The sequence below is a fragment of the Anomaloglossus baeobatrachus genome, chromosome 10, assembly GCF_048569485.1.
Source record: "Anomaloglossus baeobatrachus isolate aAnoBae1 chromosome 10, aAnoBae1.hap1, whole genome shotgun sequence".
NCBI lineage: Eukaryota > Metazoa > Chordata > Amphibia > Anura > Aromobatidae > Anomaloglossus > Anomaloglossus baeobatrachus.
In genome coordinates, this window is record NC_134362.1 from 184,886,325 (window position 1) to 184,909,847 (window position 23,523).

The 23,523-nt window shown below is 50.3% G+C and overlaps 1 protein-coding gene across 3 annotated transcripts in view; it reads right to left on the reverse strand.

Moving 5' to 3' along the window:
* PIEZO1 (piezo type mechanosensitive ion channel component 1 (Er blood group)) overlaps window positions 1-23,523 on the reverse strand; it is a 240,675-nt gene that overhangs the window by 43,971 nt on the left and 173,181 nt on the right. For all 3 annotated transcript variants that reach the window (XM_075325894.1, XM_075325893.1, XM_075325892.1), the window contains exons 12-17: window positions 22,832-23,092; window positions 22,188-22,299; window positions 21,920-22,098; window positions 16,919-17,067; window positions 16,535-16,711; window positions 315-403 (exon numbers count right to left, since the gene is read on the reverse strand). In XM_075325894.1, the coding sequence (XP_075182009.1) occupies window positions 315-403; window positions 16,535-16,711; window positions 16,919-17,067; window positions 21,920-22,098; window positions 22,188-22,299; window positions 22,832-23,092 (967 nt within the window). The remainder of the gene's footprint in view (window positions 1-314; window positions 404-16,534; window positions 16,712-16,918; window positions 17,068-21,919; window positions 22,099-22,187; window positions 22,300-22,831; window positions 23,093-23,523) is intronic.

A 23,523-nucleotide genomic window follows, 5' to 3' on the forward strand; every position in this document is an offset into this window, starting at 1 on the left:
CTACGAGAGAGCCGCCAAGACGTCTCTGGTGGTGGATTATCTCCAAAATAATGGTGAGTGGTCCTATCCCCATTATTCTGTTGTCTATGAGAGCCACCAAGATGTCTCTAGTGCCAGATCATCTCCAAGAAAATGGCCGGTGGCTTCCATGAACATTAGATTGTCGGATGAATCAGTCTAGATCAGCGGATTCGACCAACGTTCTTCTAATGTGTTTGTGAGCCTTAAGACACAGCACCATAAATATGTGCACCCCATGGTAAAATATTCACTGGGATGGGGTGGCACAATTCTTATTTAGGGTTTTTTTTCACCTTCAGGTATAGCGTCATCTTCTGGGCACTCCTCCTCTTCACCTTCACTGGCAGAGGCTGCGCCATCATCTTCTTCTATCTTTACCTCACTGTTAAAAGAGATTTATAAAAATGGATGAATTAAGTAAGTTTCACAATAGCTGAAGGGTCACAGGTTGACGAATAATACAAAACAAAAAAAGGAAGAACCATGATAATAGGGGGCATTTCTGTACTTTTGCTAATGCAGTGGTACACATTAGTTGGGTTATAAATGGCGCCATTTTTGGTGACCACGTGGTTTGATACATAGTTACTTAGGTTGAAAAAAGACCTAGGTCCATCTAGTTCAACCTTAACCTTACCATCTCCTGCTTTTGGCGGGGTTAATTCGTCTGACATATCGTCTATTATCTCAGGATCCATGATAAAGAACGGACACACAAATATTTCTTTTTCAAAATATATCTCAAACATTTCATCTTAATGCTTAGCACAGACCGAACCACGAGGACAAAGAAAAGTCCAAGATTGAGAATGTGGAAACAAATGTGGTTTATGAGGTTAGGAGATACTAACGGTCAGGAGCAGATATGTATATGCTATACGCACAAAAGTATAATAGAAAAAATTATAATATATATATTATATTATATAATGTGTGTGTATATATATTATATATATATATATATATATATATACACACACACACACACACTGTATGTACATATATACACATACATACACACATATTAATGATTATATATATATATATATATATATATATATATATATATATATACACATACATACATATATATATATACATATATATATACATACATACATACATATACATACATATATATATATACACACACACACACACACACACTAGCTACACACATACACACACACACACGCTAGCTACACACATACACACACACACTAGCTGTAGTACCCGGCGTTGCCCGGGATAGTGACTGTCTCTCTCCCAGTCTCTGTCTGTGTGTCACTGTCTGTCTGTCTCTCTGTCTGTCTCTTTCCTTGTCTGTGTCTGACTATTTCTATCTCTGTCTGTATTTGTGTCAGTCTGTCTCCATCTCTGCGTCTCTCTGTGTCTCTCTATCTCTGTGTCTGTCTCTATGTGTGTTTCTGTCAGACAGGGAAAGAGACAGACCTGGAAAGAGACAGACCAAGACAGATGGAAAAGAGACAGGGAAAAAGAGAATTTTGTTACTTACCGTAAATTCTTTTTGTTATAGTTCCGTCATGGGAGACCCAGACCATGGGTGTATAGCTTCTGCCTCCGGAGGACACACAAAGTACTACACTCAAACGTGTAGCTCCTCCCTCCGAGCATATACACCCCCTGCTAGCCAGTCCTAGCCAGTTTAGTGCAAAAGCTGAAGGAGGACATCCACCCACAAGTAGAGACAGAGTAAAACCCGGAACAACCGGAACCTCTGTCTACAACAACAACAGCCGGTGAAGACACACGGAACAAGAAACCTGCCAACAGGCAATAGGGAGGGTGCTGGGTCACCCATGACGGAACTATAAGAAAAAGAATTTACGGTAAGTAACAAAATTCTCTTTTTCTTTATCGTTCCTATGGGAGACCCAGACCATGGGACGTTCTAAAGCAGTCCATGGGTGGGAATAAACAGACAAACTGAGAAGCAGGCGAACCTAACTTCACAAATGGGCGACAGACGCCTGAAAGATGCGTCTGCCCAAGCCCGCGTCTGCCAAAGCATGAGCATGCCTTGGGTAGTGCTTCGAAAAAGTATGCAGACTAATCAGAGTGGCAGTCTGACAGACCTGCTGAGCCGTAGCCTGGTGCCTGAAAGCCCAAAAGGCACCGACAGCTCTGATCAAGTGTGCCCTGATCCCCGGCGGGGAAGGCACTTGAGTACACTTGTAGGCATCGGAAATGGCCGACCTAAGCCAACGAACCAGGGTCGGCTTAGATGCCGAGAGACTGCTACGCTGACTAGTGGTCAGCACCAGAGAGAGGTGCACCGCCTAATAACGGCGGTGCGAGACACATAGATCCGGAGCGCCCCCACCAGATTCAGGATATGCAACGCTTTTTCAAAGCGATGAACAGGAGCCGGACAAAAGGAAGGCAGGAAAAATGCCCCGGTTAAGGTGGAAGCAGCAACCACCTTAGGGAGAAAGTCCGGAGTCGGACGGAGACCACCTTGTCTTGATGAAAAAAAAACAAAAAAGGGGGTGACTCCGAAGAGAGTGCAGCCAAAACAGAGACTCTCTGGCGGGAAATTATGGCCACTAGAAAGACTACTTTCTGTGAAAGATGAAACAAAGAAACCTCCCTAAGAGGCTCAAAGGGGGGGTTTCCGGAAACCGTGAGGACCGGATTAAGGTCCCAGGGCTCCATAGGCCGCCGGTAAGGCGGAATGATGTGAGATGCGCCCTTGAAGGAGCGCACCGGAGCCAGCCGGACGATACGCCGCTGGCACACACTGACAGAGCCGAGACCTGTCCCTTAATGAGGGATAGTCCTAGCTGTAGACCGGACTGTGGAAGGGACAGGAGGGTCGGCAAGGCCAAAAGGCCAAAGGACACTTTGGAGCTCGAGTCATAGTGGAGATGACTTCAGGAGGGATACCAGAAGTCGTCAAGATCCAGGACTCAAGAGCCACGCCGTCAATCTGAGAGTCCAGAATTCTGGCGGAAAAAACGGACCTTTTGAGAGAAGGTCTGGACGGTCCGGAAGATGCCATGGCAACACTACGGACAGATGGAGCAGGTCAGGGTACCAAGCTTGCCTGGGTCAGTCTGGAGTATGAGAATGACCCGACGGCCCTCTCTACTGATCCTGCGCAGGACTCTGGACAAGAGCTAGAGGGTGAAACACGTAAGAGAGACGAAGCTGGGACCAAACATGAACCAGTGCGTCTGCCGCAAAACCTGAGGATCGTGGACCACGGTTGGACAGCTGAAATAGTCTGCCTCGCAGTTTTCACGTCTAGGATGTGGGCTGCGGATACGGTGGACTAGGAGTCCCTCGTCCACTGAAGAATGCGTTGAGCCGCTGTCCTGTAGAGCTGTTGAAGGGACTTCATCCCCCTCTTCTTCACCAGCCACAGGTCGTCATGGCGATTATCTGATTGGCCTGGAAGCTTAAGGTATTTATGACTTTGGGTGATGGTAGAACCAAAGCCAAAAGCTGCAGAGAAAGACAATTCTTTGTAATATTGGCGGGAAAACTCCCAAAGCAGGTTTTGAAGTGCGACTTTAATGCTAGAAAGATGAAAAACACATTGCCAGAATCCCTGCGTCGTGCGGAACCCAGCGCACCGTCTCACCTGACGAGGAGATCGACGGAATCACGACAAATTAGTATTGGCCAGTAAAATTGTGCTAGAGGCGTTGTGTTTGGTATCAATGTAACTGTAAAATCGAGATATTAAATATGACGCTAATATCTTTCACCTGTGTGACCCAGGAGCAAAGATATGAAAAAACCTAGAATTATGGAACTTTGTGACCATCTCAAGCCCAGCCCACAAGTGACTGTAAAATGATGTCACAGGCAAAGGGGGCTAGCAAGAGCATAAGAGACAGTTCCTGTCTTGGGGGGTCAGTCAGTACTTAGGAGGGCATCATGAAGGGTGATGCTGGCCGATTCTAACATCTCTTGGAGACCCTCCCTCCCTAAGCTTGGACGTCACTTCTATGGCACGAGTTTAGTAAGTTTCACGTTTATACCTTTTATTTTATGTAACTGTCTATGCCGTAATGTGTATTGTTCCCTTTTGTAAATTCCTGTATATTCTTTAAACACTGCCTATTTTCGGATTAAATATATAAAAATTTAAGAGTTTCTTTCCTTATGCTTTATATACGAATCCAAAACCCCGAAGGGCCTTATGCTATCTGAAACGGGTTCCCAGCTACCTGTAGAAAGTCTGGGTGGTGGCAGCGTAATTGTTATTGCATAGAATTATTGGAGTGCTATCATTAAGGGTACCGAGGTATATAAATATTCCATTAGCAGGAATCAGAGATATACATTTACCCTTGCTGTGAGACCTCCAATATTTGGCATTCTCAGCTCAGCAGCCTCATCTTATGCATTGTCCTGCAGTACCAAAAGTGGCCTGCAGACAAGGGGGGCGCTAGAGAGTAGTCGTGTGTAACAAATCAGTGAACCGCTGCGGATTTCTGAGGGACTTCCCCGCCTGTTCTTGACAGCCGCCAACATTGCCAGGCGGCTGAGTGTCCCGCCCTGGAGTTGATGTAGGTAAACGCTGTCACGTTGTCCGACTGGACTCGAATGTGCCTAGCCGCCAACAGATGGTGAAAGGCTTAGAGAGCTAGAAATACAGCTCTGATTTCCAGCACATTGATCCAGAGGGCTGATTCGGACAGAGTCCAAGCGCCCTGCGCTCCATGGTGGAGATATACTGCTCCCAAGGCGGATAGACTAGCATCCTGGTGAGGATCACCCGGGACGGGGCCAGGAAGGAGCGTCCCTGAGACAGAGTGGCCGAAGCCACCACTGAAACGAGCCCCTGGTCTGTGGCGAAGCCACCACCCCGTGGAAGGAGGAAGTTCGCTTGTACAGCGGAAAACATCCAGCCTCAGAGGACGCAGGAGAAACTGGGCAAGGGAATCGCTTCCATTGACGCCACCATCTGACCAGTACCTGTATTCGGTGCCTGATAGAACGACGTCGACCGCCAGCGGAGGGACTACTGTTTGACTAAGGGCAGCTTCACAAGTGCCGACAGAGTCTCGAATTGCGTCCCTGGGAACGGGAACTTCTGGACTTGGACAGAATGACAAGCCACCCGAATTGGTTAGAGTGGCGAGAGTGAGCGAAGCACTCTGCTAAGAGTCTGCACTGGATGAAGCCCCGACAAGAAGACCGTCCAGGGCAAAAGATCACTGCCAAACCCTAGGAGGTGCAGGACCCTAATCACAGCTGTCCCAACCTTGAGAATACTCGAGGGGCCGTGGCTAACCCCAAGGGAAGAGCCACGAATTGGACCACTCCGATAGCAAAACGTAGCCAACGCTGGTGTGAAACTGCGATTGGCACCTGCAGATAGGCATCTCTGATGCCGATGGATGCTAGGGAATCTCCTTGGGTTATGGATTGATCCGGTGAAAAACACACGGAACAAGACTGAGACTCCATGTGAAAACGCCCCACCTGAACATGCTTGAAAAGCTTAAGATCCAGGTCGGAAGGCACCGCCCTCTTCGGGGACTAGGAATAGATTTAAGCAGAAATCTCAGAACCGTTCCCAGGCGGGAACCGGTACAATTACTCCATTGGCCTGCAAGAATGCCACGGCCTGTGAGAAGGCGGCGGCCTTGGAGCCGGGAGGAGTTGACAGAAAAAAATCTGTTTGGCGGGTGGATAGAATTCTATCCTGTAGCCATGGGAGATATAATCCCGCACCCACTGAACGGAGACGTGTTAAAACCATACGTCGCCAAGTGGGAGAGCCTGCCACCGACCAAGGACGTTGTTGGCGTGGCTAGATAGCTCGGAGGAAGCTGACTCAGTGGCAGCATCTCCTGCGGTTTTCTGAAGACGCAGCTTCGAGCGCCATTTGGGTTTATGAACCTTGGCCGAGCTAGTGGACGAGGCCGAGGGCTTAGAGAACGATCAGATGGAGGAACGAAAAAAACGAAACCTCAACTGATTCCTGCCCTGGACAGGTTTCCTGGTTTAGGTTTGTGGCATGGAAGAACTCTTCCCGCCAAGAGCTTCCTTAATTTCATCCAGTTGGTTCCGAAGAGACTGGTCCCAACAAAAGGGAGCCCAGCAAGGAACTTCTATAGAGGCATCTGCCTTCCATTTCCGAAGCCACAGGAGCCTGCGGATAGCGAGGAAATTAGCCGAGGCCACCGCAGTGCGGTGTCCAGCATGGCAGACATGGCATAGGATGAAAAGACTGAAGTCTGGAAGTTCAGGCAACCATTTCGGGCATAGAGTCCCTGTGAGGGAATGCATCTCCTCTAGAGAAGCAGAGAAGGCTACAAAAAAACCCGCACTGCTGTAAAGCTGAGGAGAACGAAGCTCCTGCCGCCCCCATACAGATTTGGCCAGAAGGACAACCTGGCGGGCCGCAAAACCTTAAGTGAGGAGCCATCAGCCACTGACATAACGGTCCGGGCTGAGCCACCTTTGGTGAATGAGCCCACTCCTTGACCACCTCTGGTGGAAGGGAAAAACAGTCCTCAGAACCACGCTTCATGGGAAGCGACTGTCAGAGCGGACCCTGGGCTTGGTCACGGTGGCCTGAAAACTGGAGTGGTTAAGGAACACACTCTGTGTTCTGCTAGGCAAGGTAACTCCGGCGGATTGAGGTCCAGTACAAAATTAATGTACAGTGGGATCCTTATAGAGGTGCCGTCAGCCACTGATACAACTATCCGGGCTGAAAGTCTAGACACCGGAGGGACCACCCTTGGCGAATGAGCTCACTCCTTGAACACCTCTGATTGGAGGGGGAAACAGTCATCAGAACCCCGCTTTGGGGTCTGACAGGACAGGCTGTGGGCTTGGACACAGTGGGCTGAAAACTGGAGTGGTTAAGGAACACACTCCTTGTCCTGTTTAAGGTATACTGATGCCTTTCTGCCAGCGGGGAATACTCCCCTGATACAGGCGGATGGAGGTCCAGTACAAGTATAATGGACGCAATCCAATCATTAGCATCTGCGTCACCTACGGACGGATCAATGGTACATAAGTAGCGTCCGAGCCCCTGGTAGAGACATCCTCCTCGTCCGGTGAGTCAGCTCATGAATCAGAGCTGCGGGACGGGGAAGGACAGGGGACCCTGCGTCTCCATGTCAGGAGGACGGGGTCTGAGACCAGAAGGAGAGTCCTCTGTGAGCTTTGCTGAGCGAGCTGTAGCAGAAAACGCCCTGAGAAGGGGGCTAATGCATGCTCAGCAGATTCCGGGACAGCCGACCCCTGGAAAGAGCGGATTCTAGCCAAACCGGGGGTCAGCCACCGAAGCCGGAGCAGCTGGAGGGACCACTGATGAGCCTCCAGGCTGAGGGGCCACTGTGTTTATGAGCTCGGTACAGCCGTACGAGACTACATGCAGTGCATAATAAAAACAGCCTTGCAGCCTTGCTCTGATGTGAGACATGCTGCAGAGGTGGGGGCTCTGTCCTAGAATGGCCCCCAGCATATATAAACAGATAAAATAAGCAGCTGCACAAACCGGAGGTTGTGGCTGCCAGATCGTTTAAACAGACATTTCTGTGCCCTCCAGTCCCTCAGCCCAGGCCCCCACTTGTCACAATGTGGAAACTCTGTGCCTATGCAGGCACAGAGAACGCTGAGAAAATGGCGACCGGAGCGAGGAGAGGGGGCGGGGCCTACTCTGAGAGCGGCAAATGAGGTAGCCAGGGTAGGGAATCCTTCCTCAGTGAGGAGTGTCCCTTCCCTGTGCTGCACAGCCGCTGGGCGGAGCCACACTGTCCCTCTGCATGACTGACATGCAGAGGCAGTGGAAACCGAAACTAGGCCTCAGGCGAAGCCGGGGCCTAGATTTAAACATGCGGCCGGCGTGCAGGCACCATCGGCGCGGTTCTCCAGTGAAAACTGGAGAACCGGCCGGAAATGTTAACACAAACATAAAACACACTCTCCCCAATAAATAAAGTATAAAGGACCCCTGGAAAGACCACTTTCTGTGGTAATAACGTCTCATATACTTAGCTTGTGAGACGCAGGTTGCCAGGTCCCTGGGGGGTGATCGCTCCGTCCAGCAGGATCCTGAAAAAGGGCTGCGGATGGAGACCGGTCTCCTGCAAAGCAGTGAGAACCGTGTTGGCTCCCACTTCAAGCCAGAGCCCCAGGGGATGGTGAAGGAGCGCGGCATGAGAAGGCTCCAGCCTTGGAAAGAAGGGAATTTTGTTTACTTACCGTAAATTCCTTTTCTTCTAGCTCCAATTGGGAGACCCAGACAATTGGGTGTATAGCTATTGCCTCTGGAGGCCACACAAAGTATTACACTTAAAAGTGTAAGGCCCCTCCCCTTCTGGCTATACACCCCCAGTGGGATCACTGGCTCACCAGTTTTAGTGCCAAAGCAAGAAGGAGGAAAGCCAATAACTGGTTTAAAGACCAATTCAATCCGAGGAAACATCGGAGAACTGAACCATACCACATGAACAACATGTGTACCCGAAAAAACAGAAAAACCCCGAGAAAACAGGGCGGGTGCTGGGTCTCCCAATTGGAGCTAGAAGAAAAGGAATTTACGGTAAGTAAACAAAATTCCCTTCTTCTTTGTCGCTCCATTGGGAGACCCAGACAATTGGGATGTCCAAAAGCAATCCCTGGGTGGGTAAAAGAATACCTCATGATAGGGCCGTCAAACGGCCCTCTCCTACAGGTGGCCAACCGCCGCCTGAATGACTTATCTACCTAGGCTGGCGTCTGCCGAAGCGTAGGTATGCATCTGATAATGCTTGGTAAAAGTAAGTAGACTCGACCAGGTGGGTGCCTGACACACCTGCTGAGCCGTAGCCTGGTGCCGTAATGCCCAGGATGCACCCACGGCTCTGGTAGAATGGGCCTTCGGCCTTGAGAGAACCAGAAGCCCAGTAGAACTGTAGGTTTCAAGAATTGGTTCCTCGAGCCCCCGAGCAAGGGTGGATCTGGAAGCTTGCGACTGTTTACGCCGACCAGCGACAAGGACAAAGAGTGCATCCGGGTGGCGCAGGAGCGCCATGCGGGAAGTAGAACCTGAGTGCTCTCACCAGAACCAACAGATGCAAATCTTTCTGAAATTGATGGACTGGACGAGGACACAAAGAAGGTGAGGTGATATCCTGATTGATATGAAAATGGGATACCACCTTAGGGAGAAATTCCGGAACCGGACGCAGAACTACCCTGTCCTGGTGAAGGACCAGGAAGGGAGTTTGTATGAGAGCGTTGCTAGCTCGGAAACTCTCCTAAGAGACGAGACCGTTACTAGAAGGCCACTTCCCGTGAAAAACGGGAAGGGAGACATCCTTCAAAGGCTCGAAAGGCGGCATCTGGAGAGCAATTAGAACCTTGTTCAGATCTCAGGGCTCTAACGGCCGCTTGTACGGAGTGCTGAGAAGACAAACTCCCCGTAGGAACGTGCGTACCTGAGGAAGTCGTCGTTTCTGAAAAAATACAGATAGCGCTGAGACTTGTCCCTAAAGGGAACTGAGCGACAACCCATTTTCCTACCTAGATTGCAGGAAGGAAGGAAACATAGACGATGCAACCGGCCAGGGAGAAACACCCTGCGCCGAGCACCGAGATAAGAACATCTTCCACGTCCTGTGGTCAATCTTGGCGGACGTTGGTATGCTAGCCTGTCTCATGGTGGCAACCACGTCCTGAGGTAATCCTGACGACACTAGGTTCCAGGACTCAATGCCACACCATCCGGTTGAGGGCCGTAGAATTCAAATGGAAGAATGGCCCTTGAGACAGCCAGTCTGATTGGTCTGGTAGTGCCCCCGGTTAGCCTACCGTGAGGCACCACAGAACCGAGTACCACAACATCCTCGGCCAATTTGTAGCGACGAGGATGGCGCGGCCGCAGTCGGTCTTGATCTAGCGCAGTACTCTGGGCAACAATGCCAGAGGTGGCACCTAAGGTAGCTGGAACTGCGACCAATGCTGAACTAAGGCGTTTGCCGCCAGAGCTCGATGATTGTGAAACCGTGCCATGAAGCTGGCACATTGTTGTTGTGCCGTGACGCCATTAGATCGACGTCCGGCCTCTGTCAGCGGCGCCAGATCTCCTGAAACCCGTCCGGGTGAGGAGACCATACTCTTTCGGCCACACCTCAGCGACTTAGGAAGTCAGCTTCCTAGTTTCCACACTTGGGATGTGAATTGTGGATATGGTGGATGCCGTGTCTTCCACCCACATCAGAACCTGCCGGACTTCCTGGAAGGCTTGCCGGTTGCGCGTTCTTCCTTGGTGGTTGATGTATGCCACCGCTGTGGAGCTGTCCGACTGAAGTCGGATATGCTTGCTTTCCAGCCGCTGTTGGAAGGATTGTAGGGCAAGATACACTGCTCTGTGTTCAAGAACATTGATCTGAAGAGTGGACTCTTGCTGAGTCCACGTACCCTGAGCGCTGTAGTGGAGAAAAACTGCTCCCCACCCTGATAGACTCGCGTCTGTCGTAACTATCGCCCAGGACGGGGATAGGAAGGACCTTCTTTTTGACCAAGAGGTGAGAAGAAGCCACCACCGTAGAGATTCCTTGGCCGCCTGAGAAAGAACGACGACTCTGTTGAGGGACGTCGACTCCTCGTCCCATTGGCGGAGAATGTCCCATTGTAGTGGACGCAGTAAAACTGCGCGAAAGGAACTGCCTCCATTGCTACCATCTTACGTAGGAAGTGCATGAGGCGTCTCAATGTGTGCGACTGGTTCTTAAAGAAGAGCTTGCAGCCCGTAGTGAATGCTGTTTGTCTAGCGGCAGCTTCACTATCGCTGAGAGAGTAAGAAACTCTATGCCTAGATATGTTATCGATAGGGTCGGGGTCGGATCTGACTTTAAAAAGTTGATGATCCACCCAAAACTCTAGAGAGTCTCCAGCGCAACGTTCGGGCAGTGTTGGCATGTTTCCTAAGAGAGTGCCTTGACAAGTAGATCGTCTAAATACGGGACCACAGAGTGACCCTGAGAGTGCAGGACTGTGACTACTGCTGCCCTGACCTTGGCGAAGACCAGTTGGACTGTCGCTAGCCGGAAGGTAGAGCTACGAACAGAGGGTGTTCGTCTCCTATAACGAAGCGTAGAAACGCTAGTGCTCTGGATCAATCGGCACGTGTGGATAAGCATCCTTGATGCCTAATGATGCTAGGAAATATCCTTGGGACCTTGAGGCGATGACATGGCGGAGGGATTCCATCCGGAACCGCCTGGTGTCCACGAGCTTGCTGAGCATTTTTAGATCCAGAACGGGACGGAACGGCCCGTTGTTATAGGTACCGCAAAGAATTTGGGGTAGAAACCGTGACCTTGTTCCTGAAGAGGAACGGGGGTCATCACTCTTTCTGCCTATAGAGTGCACCCTGTTTGCAGAAGAGCAGCGGCCCGGCCGGGAGGTGGAGAAATTCTGAAGAATCGAGTTGGAGGACGAGAAATGAGCTCTATCCTGTACCCGTGAGACAGAATGTCTCACACTCAATGGTCATTGACCTATGGCAGCTAAATATCGCCAAGGCGGGAGAGTCTGCTACCGACCGAGGCCGCAAGTCATGAGGAAGCCGTGGAAGCGGGTTTTCAGACTGTCGCTTTTTTGGGCGAGACTGAGCCCGCTAAGAATCTTAGCTCCTCTGATCCTTTTGAGTCCACATTGGACGAGGAAAAATGGGACCTGCCCGAGCCTCGAAAAGGCCGAAAACCCCGACTGCCTCTTGCTCTGTTGGGGTTTGTTGTGTCCGGGCTGAGGAAAGGATGAATCCTTACCCCTGGACTGTTTGATGGTTACATCCAACGCTCACCAAACAGTCGGTCAGCAGAAAAAGGCAACTGGTTAGGCAACCTTTTTTTTTTTTTTTTTTTTTTTTTTTTGGAAGCAGAATCTGCCTTCCATTCACTTAACGAGCAGACCAGGCTCTGCTTAAAAACACGGAGTAGCGGAGGCTACCGCCGCACGGTTCGCAGAGTCCAGGACAACTTGAATCGCGTAAGAAACAAATGCAGACATTTGAGAGGTTAAGGATGCCACCTGCGGCACAGATGTACGTGTAACCGTGTCAATCTGTGTAAGACAAGCTGAAATAGCTTGGAGTGCCCCAAGGGAGAGAATGCCGGAGCCAACGGTGGGCCGACAGCCTCATAGATGGCTTTCGACCAGAGATCCATCTGTCTGTCAGTGGCATCTTTGAGTTTGCAGTTCCATCTCCCACTGCAACTATGGATCTAGCTACAAGCCTGGAGATTGGAGGATGCCGCTCGGGACATTGGGTCCAGTCCTTGACCAAGTCAGGGGACAGGGATAACGTGTATCCTAAGCCGTTTGGAGAAGCGCATATCTGGATAAGCGTGGTGTTCCTGGACTGCCTCTCTGAAGGCAGAGTGGTCCAGAAAAATACGTGAAGCTGACTCCTCCACTGGAGGAGCTGTGAGAAATAACCCACATTCTATAGATGGACGCTATAAGATTATTTACTATGGCGTCACAATCAGGTGTATCCAGATTGAGAGCGGTCTCAGGATCAGAATCCTGAGCCGCTACTTCCGCCTCATTACACAGCGAGTCCTTCTGTTAGGACCCTGATGAAACCGAGGCCGCTCATAGCGAGCCCACTTAGGCTGTCTGGGACTGACGTCCGTGCAGAGCCGTGACTCTGGGATGCGTGTGACATTCCCGGAGCTGTTAGTTATTCACACTGAGGGGGGCCATGGATCAATGATTCAACAGTGCCCATATTGTGAGAGACATGTCCGGACTGCTAGGCTTCTAGTATCATAGCCATAGTCTCAGAAAAACTGTCAGTAAATACTGCAGACACCGTCCTCATCCCCTGGCCATTAGTGCATACAATGGGAGTCTATGTACCTGCCGGCCGTATAGCCGTACATGCTGTACCAGCTGTATAGAAAAACATGTGGTTCTGCACCTTTGTTTTACACAGAGAATATGCTGATAACTCCTCCGCATAATCCAGGAGGGTATATACAACGTGCGACCAAACAGTGCAATGTATATAGTACAAGCATATCTATAAGTGCACTTCTGCACTAGTGGGGTTAGCACCACAGGTGCTGCTTAACGCCTGTTACAGCGATTGTGTGACTATCAGAATGCCAGGGTCTTCCACACTTGTCTCTGTATCGTACAGAAACTGACACTAATGGCTGCCGGTGTCCTTGTAGAGAAGGAAGCCGTGGGCGTGCCTGAGAAAGTGCGGGAATCCGGATTCACAGTGCACACAGTGAGAGGGGTGGAGTATGCAAAACATACTCCAGCTCTCAGCTCTGCTCTATGCAGCGTCACGCCCCTACCCTGACTGTCAGGGCTGTGGGCGGTAACGAAGGGAGACTAGGCCCAGAAGCCGGGGACTCGAGTTAACAGCGCGGCCGCCGTAAAAGCGCGGGCCGCGCTGAAGTCCCCGGCGCACCACAAGTGCCAGCCGCGCCGCAGTTCCAGCGGCCGGCGCGACCGATTCATAGAAGTGGCCAGCGTCCCGCCCCTCTCCTGACTGGCAGGTCTGGGGGCGGGAACGAACGGAAGCAGGCCGCAAAAGCCGGGGACTCTAGTTATCAGCGCGGCCGCCGTAAAAGCGCGGGCCGCGCTGAAGTCCCCGGCGCACCACAAGTGCCAGCCGCGCCGCTGCCAGCGGCCGGCGCGACCGATTCCTGGAAGTGGCCAGCGTCCCGCCCCTCTCCTGACTGGCAGGTCTGGGGGCGGGAACGAACGGAAGCAGGCCGCAAAAGCCGGGGACTCTAGTTATCAGCGCGGCCGCCGTAAAAGCGCAGGCCGCGCTGAAGTCCCCGGCGCACTACAAGTGCCAGCCGCGCCGCAGTCCCAGCGGCCGGCGCGACCAATTCCCATAAGTGAGCCTGCTTCAGCAAAGCTGAATGAGGCCATGGCACAGGCGCCGCAGCGCTGATGTCCCCCGGCGCACTACAACACCCAGCATGCTGCGGTGTGAGCGCCAAATGCACGGGGACACAGAGTACCTTGAGGAAGCAGGGCCATGTCCCTGATGTACTCCGCTCCATCCAGCATCTTCTCCAGGGGCTGTAGATGGAGCACGGTCTCAGTGCCTGGAGACCGGTAAATCCCACTTCACCCAGAGCCCTGTAAAAAGGGATGGGGAAGGAATCAGCATGTGGGCTCCTGCCGCCGTACCCGCAATGGGTACCTCAACCTTACAAACACCTCCGACATACAGTGGGGTGAGAAGGGAGCATGCTGGGGACACTATATGTGTCCTCTTTTCTTCCATCCGACATAGTCAGCAGCTGCTGCTGACTAAAAAGTGGAGCTATGCGTGGATGTGTTGCCTCCTTCGCACAAAGCACAAAACTGGTGAGCCAGTGATCCCACTGGGGGTGTATAGCCAGAAGGGGAGGGGCCTTACACTTTTAAGTGTAATACTTTGTGTGGCCTCCAGAGGCAATAGCTATACACCCAATTGTCTGGGTCTCCCAATGGAGCGACAAAGAAATCAACCTTAACAGCACCGCCGACACAGTGGGGTGAGAAGGGACATGCCAGGAGTCCAGCTGGACCCGCTTTTCTTCCAAATCTTTGATCCAAAAGGAAAAATCAAAAATCAAAGAATGCATGTGTGTGTGACCTCCTGAAACACAAAGCATTGAACTGGCTAGGACTGGCTAGCAGGGGGTGTATATGCTAGGAGGGAGGAGCTACACGTTTTGAGTGTAGTACTTTGTGTGTCCTCCGGAGGCAGAAGCTATACACCCATGGTCTGGGTCTCCCATAGGAACGATAAAGAAAGAGAGTCTCTTTGCCCCGTCTGCCTCTTTGCCCCGTCTGCCTCTTTGCCCCGTCTGCCTCTTTGCCCCGTCTGCCTCTTTGCCCCGTCTGCCTCTTTGCCCCGTCTGCCTCTTTCTGTCTCTCTATCCATCTCTCAACCAACATCATATAACCTCACGCATAAGCTTCAACTAACAGTTTATTTTGTTCCTATAGCAACCACTGACAGTTGCTATTAATAACCTATAGCTCCCACCTCCATTCAGTTTAATGGAGGCAGGATTTTAGAGACTAACTGTAAAGCACGGGGTTACATTTTTCTGTCAAAACATAGTCTACGACGCTCCCTGGGTCACATGAGGCGTCTGTGCAAAATTTTGTGATTGTAAATGTGACGGTGCGGATTCCTTTAGCGGACATACATACACACATACACTGAGCTTTATATATTAGAGATAGAGATATATAAACTGTAGAGAAAATAAAAATTAAGCAACGCAAAAATATAACGGGCTCCAGCCTCCTGGAACAACAATAATGGATTGAGAGAAGAGATAGAGATAGCTTATATTTTATTTATATTTTATAATATATATATATATATATATATATCCATACATATATATACATACACACATATATATCTATCTATACATAAAGAAATACACTAATATATATTATAATATATATATATATATATATATATATATATATTATAATATATATATATATATATATATATATATATATATATATATATATATATATATATATATATATATATATATATATATATATATATATATATATATACACACACACACACACACACACACACACACACCTATCTATAGACTTTATTTATTCCTTTTACTCACCTAAATTGGGGCTCACGATCTAAATTGCCTACCTTTAGGTACATTTGGAGTGTAGGAGCAAACACAGGAGAACATAACAAATTTGACAGTCATTTTTGTGTTTCTTCCATTTTCTGATAATGGCACCAACAGTTGTTGCCTCTCACCAAACTGCTTGCCTATTGTCCTGTAGCCCATCCCAGCCTTGTCCAGGTCTACGATTATGTCCCTGGTGTGATTAGACAGCTCTTTGGTGTTGGCCATGGTGGAGAGGTTGAAGAGTGATTGATTTTGTGGACAGGTGGCTTTTATATATATACACACACACACACACACACACACACTATATATCTCTATCATCTTACAACCTTTTGTTGACAGTATGATCAGTGATGGAGTTGGTTATGATTTTACATATATTCTTTCCTTTATACACAAGCTAGTGCATGGAGCATCCCTAATGACCAGCATCCTGAACAGACAAGCCCTTCACTGGGTCAGGGAATCATCTCCTTTGCAGCGATCTGCCTTGATTTCTATATAGAAGGGGTTACACTACAGAGATGGGAGAGTCCTCTGATATTGGCCATTAGAGCAGGACCCTGTGTATTAGAGTGGAGGTTCGGCCCCTGGTCCTCGGTGCCCACGTGATCAATGTCACAGTCTGTTGGGGGTCAGTAAAGAAATGTCCCGGTTTTAATGGGCAAGTAGACCACCTATCATCACAGGTGGTCTACTTCCCAATAAAACCGGGACATTTCTTTACTGACCCCCAAACAGACTGACATTACATGACCAAAGAAGCTTTTCATTTTCTAGAGTTAAACCCATGCAGGTTCCTATTCAATGACTGCAAGCAGAGATCTGATCAGCAGCAGGAAATTCATCCATAAAGCCCATTACAGAAATGCATTCCTCACCTGTTCTTGTAAGAGGCGTTCAACAGAGACGAAGCTCGAGCGAGATCTGTGATTTGCATGAACCGCCTGTGGAAGTAATGGAGCTGAAGAATACAGGCCAGGAGGAAGAAGCCAGGAATCAGGATACTGGTGAAGAGCTCGGACACACTGAACTGCTCCAGACCCATAGCGCTCAATCTAGAGAAAACAGGAAAATCAAGTGAGAAGTATTTTTAATTTAGTTTTTACTAAACAGCGCCACTCCTGATCATAGGCCGGATGCGGTACTGCACCTAAATCCTATTAGCTTAAATAGAGAGGCTTTATAAAACCATACAAAACCCACAGACTAAGTAGAAAAGAAATATGTCTGTGAAGTCTTAATCCAGCAAGAAAACCACATACTGCTCATCTGTGAGAGACGTCAGGTTCCTCCAATAAACCGGGAAATCTTCAAACTGGTATGTGTAGATGGCGATGAGGACGAGCATGGTGTAGGCCACGACCAGCCACCAGAAAAAGTTCAGAAGCTTCCGCCACAGGGTGTAATACACCTACAGTCAGGAAGACGAGACGACAGGATATTAAGAAAGTGACGCGTATGTGTACAGTCAGCAACAAAAAATGGCGCATATTTATGCCCTGTATTATGTGACGCCCCGGACTAGTCGGGTCGTCCAAGGTAGTCACACACAACACTACACCCTCTCCCGGTTAGGTGACATCAGCCAACCTAAAAATCTTGTCACCACCCTCCAGGTTTGATGTCCACACCAGGGGGCGGAGCCAGGCAGTTGGCTCCGCCCACCAAGGGGTTCACAGTCCTGGAGGCGGGAAAACAGTGAGTCTAGTCAAGTTCAAGGAGTAGGAGAGTCAAGTTCAGGTTCTAGTGGAGAGCAGTCAAGGTCACGGGCAGTTCTGTGTCCGGGCCCTGATAAGAGACTACCAGGTGGCTGGGTTGGAGCCCAGTCACCATTGGCAAGGAGGCAGACGGTGGTGGCCGCCTGCAGGAGACCGGCAAGACGACCGCTGGAACCGTAAGGGACCGGGACAGAGTAGTGGCCCGCCGGAACCGAACCGGGAAGCCAACTGGATACCAGAGCACCAGGCAGGGTACTCAGACCCAGTACAAAAGCCCTGAACCGACAGGGCCGAGTCGAATCAACTGATTGCGGACTGGACTTAAGGACCTATCCCACACAAGTCCCGTTAGAAGACAACAGCCCAACCATACAGGGTAAAGCCACCGCCAAGGCATAGAGACCCAAAGGGCCAGCGTCTGCGGGCAAACGGGCCCCTACGGCATATTCAAGTCGGGGAGCGGACTACCGGTGTCTAGGCATAGGAGTCACAACATTTACACACATAGGTGCAGGAGAAAGGCGGAAACCACCAACCTATTCTGGGAGAAGCTGCAGCCGGCTGCGGGCCCCGTTCATCACTCAGTTTGGTTTACCAGAGACTCCAGTGTCTTGTGTCAGAGTGAGTACACCAGTGCCATCAGGCACCGCACCGCAACACTTCACCCTGCACCCCGGCCCTCGCCAACCGGGCCCCGGGACTAACACCCCCTACCCACGGAGGTGTCAACATCTAGCTGCGCCATTACACCGCTCCTGGGAGCCCCCATACCTTTACCGCAGCGGTGGTGTCTACAATCACCACAACCCGTGGGTGGCATCACGAACTAACATCCAAAACCAAACCACAACGGCCCCGGCCGTGGAACTCATCACCCAAATCCCCGCGTGTAGCGCCAACTCCCTTGCAGAGCGACATGACCCCCGGGTCCGTGAGAGGCTTGAGCCACCACCCGCAGTACGAGCACGGATCCGAGCGGCTCGGCGGTCGCAGCTGAGCCCGCGGGGCGGTACAATTACACTGGTTCTGTCACATGGAGTTCTGCTTAAAATTTGCCGAGTGTCATGGCGGCATCAGACACTGTTCACACCACAGATTCGGATACTCAACCCTATGGTTTCTCGGGTGTTTGAGCCTGACCAAACACCAAAGAAACCATTAATGGTCAGGCTAGCAAGAGTTAACCTCTGTTAGCCTGCTGGTACCTCTGAGATCAAATGTTGATGGAAGCCGATCACATTTACTCCCTGCCTTTTTAAGATGGTGGACTGTCTTCCCATGCAGACTATAATTTATTGCTGTGTTGATCTGTGTGCTGTTGTGTCCCAGTTCTGCTGGTGATTATATTGTGTGCAGTTGTTGAGTTCTTCCATCGTCTTGTTGTTTCCTCCCTGCTCTTATTTTCATCCATACCTCTTATTGTCTTATACTTCTGTATGCGCATGTTGTAAGATTTTTGGTTTCCCCTGTTTGTCTATCTCTGTTGGTTTCATCAAGCTCCTGTCCCAGCCCCTCCCTGGGATAGGGGGTATAAGATCAGGGCTGGTCAGGATCAGAGCCAGGAAGGCGGCTCAGGCATCCTCACCTTCAGAGGTAACTCAGAGATCAGGGATAGTTAGGGCCCCCCTAGTCTGAGGGCTAATGGTCTCCCAGATCATTGTGACAGATTCTCATTTTATGTACTTGCACTATACTTATTATTATTCAATAATTCTCCATGTGCATTGTCATTTTGTGCAGATATCATGGCGTCGTTACAATATGGGACAGTGAGTACCATGCTGAGGTGCTCGGTACTCATTAAGGGCAGTCAGACGCTCGGACTGGCGCGACTTGTGCACCCGAGTACAATGGAAGTCAATGGGAAATTTGTGCATTTTTCCAGGAAATCTTCAGGAAAAATGCTTGAGTCCCCCATTGACTCCATTATACTCGGAACTCGAGTCGCGCCCATCCGAGCAACAATGGCATGGTAGTTTCCGCTCATCACTAGTTATGAGCACTGAGCACCCGAGCATGATAGTACCAGCTCATCACTAGTTACTAGAGCTGATCAAATTCCCAAAAACCGGTACCGGCAGATCACTGCCAGGATATATTAATATATATATATATATATTAATATATATATATAATATATAATATATATATATATAATATATATATATATATATAATATATATATATAATATATATAATATATATATATATATAAAGGAGTCCGATCTTCTCCGGAATCCGGGAATCCGGTGCCCATATAAGTCAATGGAAACCGGAATCCAGAGATTAAAAACGTTTGTGAAGTGGATAGGAGGGTAGGAGCGAGTGTGGCATACTCACCAAGGCGCTGTCATGGCGGCAAACTTCTTCTGGGTCACCCTTTTCCCTTCCGGAGCCGACAATTCAATATTCATTGTTTTGCCCGCCCACCGATGCGTGTAATTGGTTGCAGCTAGACGCACCCCCACCCTGAGTGTCAGCTGAGTGCAACCAATCACAGGCGCCAGGACGGCCGGTGGGCGGGGAAAGCAGTGTATCCCTCGCAAGTGTGACTCTGGCTTTTTTTTACTCCCCCTATTTTCATCCCCAGCCATGATAACGCCAGCTGGAGGCTGCTATATTCCAGCCCGCAGCCGCCCGATATTGCTGCATCTCTTAGATGTGACAATCCCCGTGCAATACCAGCCCTTCCCGTTGGCCTTGTGCGGTGCCAAGCGGGGTAATAGCAGGGGTTAATAGTGTACTGCCCCACGCTCGGCTGCAGCCAAGCCGCTTAAATCCGAGCTCGCTGGTAGGTGGCTAGAGCGTCCCCGGGCCCGGAGGCCCTTTGGTCACTTCGATCTGAAAGGGGCTGGCGGTTTAGGGGACGTAAGTGTACAGCCAGAGCCATGGTTAAGTTCGTGACGCCACCCATGGGATGTGGTGAAGGTGTAGACACCACCGCTGCAGTTACGGGGCACCCGGAGCAGATGTTTATGCAGCAAGATGTTAACCCCTCCGTGGGCAGGGATGATGGCCCGGGACCCGTTGGGTGTTGTGTGGTTGGGCGGTGCAGGGAGGTGCGCAGCTGGAGGGCACTGTTGTACTCCCGATTAGTAACACACACAAGTCTCTGGTAAAACAAGTTGATGGTGGTCGGTGCCCGCAGCCAGCTGAGTCGGGTCCCCCACCCGGTTTGTGGTCTCTGCCTTTTTCCTGAACCGCGTTGTATATCTGTGGACTGCCTGCGCTTCAGTGACGGGAGTCTGCTCCCCGGCTTTGTGGATGTCGGGAGAGCCTTTTTGCCCGCAGACGCTAGCCCGTGGGATCTCTCTGCCTGTGCGTTGGCTTTCTATCCCCCTCGGTGGGCTGTTGTCTTCAGTCGGGACTCTGGGTGGGAAAGGACCTATAGTCCAGACCGCAATCAGTTAATTAACTCGGTCCAGTGGCTTCTGGACCTCGTTTCAGGGTCTGAGTACCCCTCTTTGTGCTCCGGTTTCCGAGTCGGTTCCCCGGGTCGGTACTGGCGGGCCACTACCCTGTCCCGGTCCACCACGGTTCCACCGAGCCGTCTTCCCAGCTCCTGCAGGCTGAGGCCACCGCTTTCATCCTAGCCAAAGGTGCCCGGGCTCCAACCCTGGCACCTGTCAGACTCCCGTAGACCTGGGCACAGGCCTGCTTCCACTCACTGACTCCTACTAGAACTCAACTGACTGTTTTCCCGCCTCAGGCTCTCTGGACTCTTCGGTGGGCGTGGCCAACCACCTGGCTCCACCCCCTGGTGTGAACATCAAGCCCTGAGAGGGGTGACTAGGGTTTTACTGGTTGGCTGCTGACACCTTATTAGGGGACAGGTGTTGTGCGGGGCGCCATCTGTGACTACCTGGCTAGTCCAGGGCGTCACAATAGCAGCGCACAGCTGCTACTAAGCCCTAGGTTTGTAATGGCACAGGCGTCTATGAGATACCTACATCACACAAACCTGTAAATTACAGTAAACAAACAAGTACAAAACGCACCTTCCTTCACCACTTTATTAACCCCCAACACCCTGCAGATCCGACGTAATCCACACGAGGCCCCACAACGACACATCCAGCTCTGCTACATGTCACAGCGAGCAGCCATAGAGAAGACTGCCAGCTCTGAGTGCAGCCTATGACTGAGCCGCGATGAGAGATGACCGCAGCAGATACTGTCACAGGCTGGGGGCACGTCAGCCTGCAACCAATCACAGATGAGAGGATGGCCGGTGGGCGGGGAAAACACAGAAAGCTGTGTGTATGCGATGGACAGTACAGGAAGTGAACGCGCGACCCGGAAGCAGTGTGCCGCCATGATACCGAGTTTCGGTAAGTATGCAACTCTCACTTATTTCTTTTCTTTATTTTTACTTTAATTGCAGAATCCGGATCGTGCACCCGCAATCCCGCGCCTGGGTCTGGCACCCAGAGAGCGTTGAAACCGCGCGGATCCGGACTTTTACAGTCCGGATCCGCTCAGCCCTACTAGTTACAAGTACCGAGCACCCGCGCATGGTAGTCATCATTATTAAACACTTCTCACCTGGAAGATGATCAAGCAGAGAAGGAAAAGGAACATGTAGACGATCTTATAAACCACAAGGCGTCCAGCAAAGCTGACCATGATGAACATCCCTCCGCAGACGTAGATCCAGTACTTGGCGTAGAAGCTCATCACCTGCGCCCCAAAACATTTCAGCAGGTTCCTCTCCGCGGGCTGGCCTAAGAGGACATAGACATTATGGCTTCAAATGTCAGCCAAAATACGATTGATGGAGTACAAGGGACAAAGCGGAAGGCAAATAACTCACCGGATTCCGGCACGGTCACCTGCACCAGGACGGCCGTCACCCTCTTTCGTTTAAGGAGTTGCTCAGTGACAAATTGATGGAGGAGGAGCCAGAAAGTCAAAGTATATAGAAGCTGCAGGGAAAAGAATGGAGGACATTATGGAATGGAGATAGCCGACATTCACAGTGTGTGGTTGTATGTAAGGTATCTATATGTGCTCTCCTCTGACAACACATGGTAATGGTAGGTGAAGGCCCCCAAATACGCAGGTAAAAGTTGGAGGAATCTGCCGGCTTAGGTGTTTGGGGTTGAAACTCCAACTGCTCAATCATATGGTTTTCAGAGCCCAATTTGTTGAAAACCCGAGAGCCAACTCTTCATGTTAGACATAGCTCATATCCAGCCAACCGCGAAAGAAGGATCAGGCATATTTCTGTTAGACATGCCCAATTCTTTGATTTCACAATACACGTCTGGAAAAGGTTTATACCCCTCTCCTAATGCAGAAAATATGTACGCTCCACCAGGTCAAGAATGCATATATATTGATGGGGGGGTTAAACCACTAGTTAGTAAAGGTGTTGGCCATCTGTAGAGTTGTAATTAGACAATATTGGCCGCAAAGTCTCTATCTAATGTAGCACAGTACAATAAAAATACTGACCATTGCTCCCAAGTTGAGGCAGGGGTAAGGGGCCCGGGCAAGTCCCAGCTGTGAAAGTCTCATGAATCCCAGTTGTTTGGGGAGCTCGTTTTCTAGGTCCATGCTCCAGACGTATTGCAAACTGCAGAGCGTCACTGCGTAGAGGAGGATAAAGGGGGAACACAACATGGCAAACTGCCGCCGGCTGCGCACCATCCAGATGAGACAGGCCCAGAGCAGCAGGACGAAGGTCAGCCAGCTGTGATACGTGATGCTCCATACCTGCGGGTGACAAAGAAATCACAACCTTTTTAGAAAATTTGCACTTTGCATTATTTTTCCTGCACTCAGGGCCAACTCCAGGTTTTCGTGGGCTTTGGGCGAAAGATTCGCAGTGGGCCCCTTTAATACATACCACGATTCATGATTAGAATATAGAGATTGCAGGGTTGTTTATATAGAATATAAACAATACAATTCCCATAAATATAATCCCTCCCCTCATGCGCTGTCTATCCCCCCCGTACGCTCTCTTCTCCCCTGATGCTCTTTCTCCCCCAAGCGGTTTCTCCCCTGTGCAAGCTCTTCTCCTCCCGGTGCACTCTGCCCTGTGCGGTCTCTTTCCCTATGCTCTCTTTTCTACCCCTATGCTCTCTCTTCTCCCACTGTGCAGTCTCTCCCCTATGCTCTCTCTTATCCCACTGTTCAGTCTC